This window comes from Epinephelus moara, chromosome 18, assembly GCF_006386435.1.
Source record: "Epinephelus moara isolate mb chromosome 18, YSFRI_EMoa_1.0, whole genome shotgun sequence".
Classification (NCBI taxonomy): Eukaryota; Metazoa; Chordata; class Actinopteri; order Perciformes; family Serranidae; genus Epinephelus; species Epinephelus moara.
Window position 1 is genome coordinate 2030403 of NC_065523.1, and position 5514 is coordinate 2035916.

General features: G+C 38.4%; 1 protein-coding gene across 1 annotated transcript in view; it reads left to right on the forward strand.

The window, feature by feature from the left end:
- The first annotated feature begins 1236 nt into the window (after nucleotides 1-1236).
- si:ch211-195b15.7 (synembryn-A) overlaps nucleotides 1237-5514 on the forward strand; it is a 28716-nt gene continuing 24438 nt past the window's right edge. The window contains exons 1-2 of the mRNA XM_050069154.1: nucleotides 1237-1260; nucleotides 3246-3335. Of these exons, the coding sequence (XP_049925111.1) occupies nucleotides 1237-1260; nucleotides 3246-3335 (114 nt within the window). The remainder of the gene's footprint in view (nucleotides 1261-3245; nucleotides 3336-5514) is intronic.

Genomic DNA, 5514 nt, shown 5'->3' on the forward strand with positions numbered 1-5514 from the left:
TAATCGAGGTAAAAGCTTCAATTAATCGTGATACTGATTTTAAGTAATACTGCCCAGCCCTAACTGAAATATTGAGTGACTCAGCGAATCAACAGCATGTAGGCTACAATTTATTTAGTAATTATTTCCCTTGGACCCCCCTGGAGTCTACACTTGGTCAGTGTGTATCAATTTCTGTATGCTTTAATATTTGCATAAAATTAGAAAATGTACTTTACTTTATTTGGTATATGTTTTACACTTGTGCAGGAAATAATTAAATATACAGTACATACAATTTGATTTGATATTTCTTCTCTTGCTATAGCCAGATCAAACCACCTGTAAACATGCACTAGAATACAGGAAATGGCATCTTTTAGCTTCAAAATTTTCTGGGGGAGGACCCCAGAAGATTGTACAGCCAAAATTTGCGGTGTTGTACCAATGCAGTCCGTGTATTTTGAAAGAGACTGTCTGCAAACTGTACATTTCCTGTGAAAACAGAAGTGTATTATGAAAACAGACAATGCATGTAACAGATAGAAGTTGATGTGGTGTCCAAGAATTTCAACAACCAACACACCCAAGGTACTTTGCATGTCATATCTCAACGTGGAAAGTCCATGACCAAACGTCGATATGTGACGAGGTCGGAGTGAGAATGTGTTGATAATATCAAAGATGTTGCTTTTAAGGTCCAGTGTGTCAGATCTAAGGGGATTTGGTGCAGTGAGGATTGCAGATTGCAACCAGCTGAAACTTCTCCTGGTTAGAATTCCTTCAGTGTTAATTGTTCAGGAGGTTTTCACTGGGATCCGTATTATCCACAGTGGTCTCCTCCTCTCCAAAACAAATGGACCTGGTGATTTAAACTGATAAAAACACTGAATACAACAGTTTCATGAAAAAAAAGGTGTTTTTCAGACACTTTTGTCGCATTATGGTGACCGATGCAAAAATGTAAATGTCCCTATCTAGAGCCAGTGTTTGGTTTGTCTGTTATGTACTCCTGTAGAAACATGATGACGCAACATAGTGATCTCTGTAGGCGAGGACTTGCTTCCTGTGTAGATATAAACAGTAATGTTAATGGTAACAAAAACATTTATATCTTTATTTTCAGGTAATTATACAAATGGTAAATGGTCTGTACTTGTATGCCTTTCTAGTTTTCCAACCACTTAAAGCGCTTTACACAACATGCCACATTCACCCATTCAAACACACAGTCACACACTGGTGGCTGGGGCTACCATGCATGGTGCCACCTGCTACTCAGTAACCATTCACACGCTCTCACACACCAATGGAACAGACACCGGGAGCTATTTGGGGTTCCGAATCTTGCCCAAATTTGCTTTGACATGTTGACTGGTGTAGCTGGGGATCGCACTATATTCTGATTCTATCATTCACTATCTTCCAATTAGTGGATGACACGCTCTAGCCACAGCTACCTGCCACACTAAAAAAAGCATACTTAATATATTATATTTAATTTCTGCCAATATTTCCCCCTATATCCTACAAACTGGAACTTTAAAGGAAAAATAATTCAGCCTGGCTTTATTTCTAATGGAGATTCAGTCTCCATTAGAGTGGGACACTTTCACATTCTTTTGACTTTGATGGGCACAGTTCTGCCAATATCTTATGGTAGAGAATGTGAATGATCAACGGCTTAGTGTGCGTGTGTGTGTTCACCACAGAATACTTCATGCATATGTAACCGGTTGTGTCTGTCTGTGGATGTGGAGGTGTCTATGGTGCAGGAAGAATGACACGGCCACACAGGACTTGCTCTCACGGCGCTCAATAGCTTCCTTTTTACTCTGGAGCTGGTATAAAGATAACAGCAACACAGAGATGTCATCAAATGTACAACTGCCAGCATTCAGGTCTCCAGCTCAGAAGTTTTTTTCTTTTTTTTTTTCCCAAAAGACTAATATAAAATGCGAAGTCTTTTTTTTTTCCTATACATTTAAATACAAAACAAATAAAACGTGATCGTATAGTGGAAACATATTACCTATTCAGCACTTGTATGAGAGCTATTTTCTTTCACATTTAAACAAAAGCTTAAACATTGACAATAAAGATTTGATTCATAAACAAATAAAACATAAGTCAGAAAGCTATAATAATTAGGTTTTTATACAGCAACGATATATAAAACCAATATTAATGGAGCCCACCTGGTCTAAAGATAACAGCAACACAGAGATGTCATCAAATGTGCAACTGCCAGCATTCAGGTCTGTGTAACACAATAGAAAAGTTAGTGTCTAAAATAATTAGGCTAATAGAAATCATCACGGCAGGGGACGAGCTAGCTAGCTAGCTTACATTAGCTCGACATGCCACCAGAAACACTCCCTCATAAAGTTATTATTTTTGCACAGAAACGTCTGTAACTTTCCACATACATGCTAGAAGTGCTTACAGTCAAAATGCATGTCACTGATAGCTTCAACAACAACCAAAAAGCATTAAACATAAAAATACGGTTTGCAACATGGCTCCCGTGGACTCATCTCCAGCTCAGTTTTTTTCTTTGCGGAGGGATGTACGGTGCGCCGAGAGGAACACTAAACCTGCAGTTGCACTATTAACCCACCAGGTGGCTCTAAAACTATACACATACAGACCAGCACATCGATTTTGCAGGAATTCATAATAAAGGTTATTTCTAACCCTGTTACACATATGCTCGTCATCACATAGCTTCATAAAACTAAAATCTTTGCTTTGTTACTCAATTACACATAATCTCAGAGGCATTTGCTCTAGTGTTTAATGAGGCTTGAGAGGAATTGGTGCTTGGCTTATTAAATGACTGAGGCTGAATTTAACACACAGTTCTGTTAGTTGCAGGATCTTGTATGGTCATTGTTCTGACGTATGCCAGGTAATGATTCCAGGAATTTAGTGTCAATTGTGCAACAGTTTCAGTTCTCTCTGGTGATAAGACTGATGCATTTGAGTCTTTCTCACTCCTGCTGTAGGATGCGGAAGAGGTGAACACAACACACATAAGATACAAGGGGTGATGAAATGTGACTATTGTCATGTCATCCCATCACAAAGACATTGTGAAAAGATTTGAAATTTGCAAATCAGTACTTTACATCCTATCCGGCTCCGTTAGGAATGAGGAGTAGGTGGATCATCGGTGCTCAAACTGTGAAATGTGTATTTGTGTGTATGATATAGCTAACAGCTTTTTCAATCACTGGTGATAATACCTCCACTTGGTTGATCAGTTCAGGGAGAACAAACTGAGGGACTGTGCTGCCAACTCGGATTCTGACATTAACTCAGACGATGATGAACCTGATGTTCTCCTCCGACAGGTAGGCCAATGATAGCGTGTGTGCGCGTGTGTGAAATGTCAGTAGTGATTGTTACTAGTCACCAGGTGTTAGCAGTGAATTTTAGGCTTGGGCGGTATCAAGGTATTAGGGTACAGCTAACAGCTTTTTCAATCTGTATCATCACACCTTTGGGATTAATACCGTCAAAAGCACAAATGCTCATCTTTCCATTGTCGTGATACAGAGATGCTGTATGGAGGTGATTCAGAATTCAAGATTCAAGATTTAAGATTCAAGATTAACTTTATTGTACCACACACTGGGGAATTTGTCTTGGGCTCTTCACCCATACTGCAGCCATAAAAATACAACATAAAACATAAACAAATCAATATTGTAGACTAAACGTAACAATAACAAAACAAACAAACAAAAAATATAAATAACATCAAGCGCAAAAATACCTGTAAAAAAAATACAAATCATCAAATCATTATAATCCAGTGCCTATTCTGGCTTTATCTGCCATTATGTAATAGCTTTATAGACAGAGGTATAAATTAATTTTTAAATCATTTCAATCTGCGACAAGGTGCTCTAAATCTTCTACCAGAGGGTAGCAACTCGTGTGCTGTACGCAGAACAGATTAAAAAAACAGTAGTCCAGTTTTTTTTCCATTTCCACTGTGAAAAGTTGTGGATGGTACCAATGGAACCGTTCCTTACTGTCCCCATTTTTGGCGTAATACCACGCAGATCTGGTACTAAAAGGTGGAGCTAGAAACACTGCAGTCTGTTGATTGGTCAGTAGCAGATGGTCACTCTTGCTGTGCCCTGAGGTGTGGCTGGTTTTGAAGCTTATGTGACCACTGTTCATACCGTGGCAAGTTTTAGCTACAAACATTAGTTAACTATCATTATAAAATGAAAGGATTTTTTGCTGCCTCTTGTAGCAGCTGTAGTCAGAGAAAAAAAATATTTAATTCACTGGCTGACTGCCGGCAACTTTTAAGGTGGAACATTGACAACTTTGACCATTCTATTAGTTTTTATTGTCTGTCTTGGATGACATACACTTTAAGTAATGAGTGGATCTTCAAGCGTTTAAACATATATATTTATATGTTTAAAAAAAAAAAAAAAAAAAAAGGGGGCTGAGCGTCGTTCTTATGGGCTCTGGCAACATTAAACCCCTGTGCTTGTCTGAGAAGGTCTAAATTCACAAACCTGCGATTTTTAAATATCCCATTGAGAGACACTCTCACTGCAGCCTGTTCTGTTTTGTTCTGAAAATGTCGGCGTGCAGATAAATGAGGTGCAGACCTCCCTCTGCGTCACTGGTGATGAGGAAAAACAGACAGAACTGGACGGAGTAGTGAGTGACAACAACCCCGCCCACAGTTTAGAGTACTGTTTGCAGTGGAAAGGCTAAATGGATCTAGGCACTAGGTACCATGTCTGAAGGGTTACTTTTGGTTCCAAATGTACTATACCGAAAGTGTTTGGTGGAAACGGGGCTATTGACAGTCTTGTTGGCTTGACTTAGAGTATGTTCATAAATCGTCTGCAGGGAAATGCACTATTTGACACAAATGATTTTCCATGCAATATTGGTCAAACGGAGCGGTTTGGTTTTAACTGCACAGAGAGCTGTGATACTGCACCTCATTAGACACTCTATGACTGCATGATGAAAAAATAAACATAAATATTTGATCAACACCATGAACTCTCAGACGACATAAAAATGCAACTGTTGTTGTAGTCTGCTACAAAGACTATCAACATGTGTGTTCCAGGTCATATTAAGTGGATTATATTCCATTAATCAGCGTGGGCTATTAGTCTCTTCAACAGAATAACATTAAAGTTAGCAAATCATCACAGTTAAACAAAACATCAAAAATACATCTTAGCAGCAAAACCTTATCTCATGTATTTAAAAAGACCTCATCAATGGAAAAAAATCAAATGATTAAGCTCACAGATCCTGAACACCAAAAATAGTGTTCACAGTCATGTCCAAGTAGTCTACTGGGACATGTAAACCGACGAAACCATATAGAACAATATAGGAATATATAAAAAAAATAAGAAAAATATGTTAATTCATCACTCAAGTAAGCCTAATCGTTTTTAAAGAAAGTGTTTGATCTCATATTCTTGATTCAAACCACTAGGGGAAAGAGTCTGGAGGGTGAAGATATAAAAACTCTCT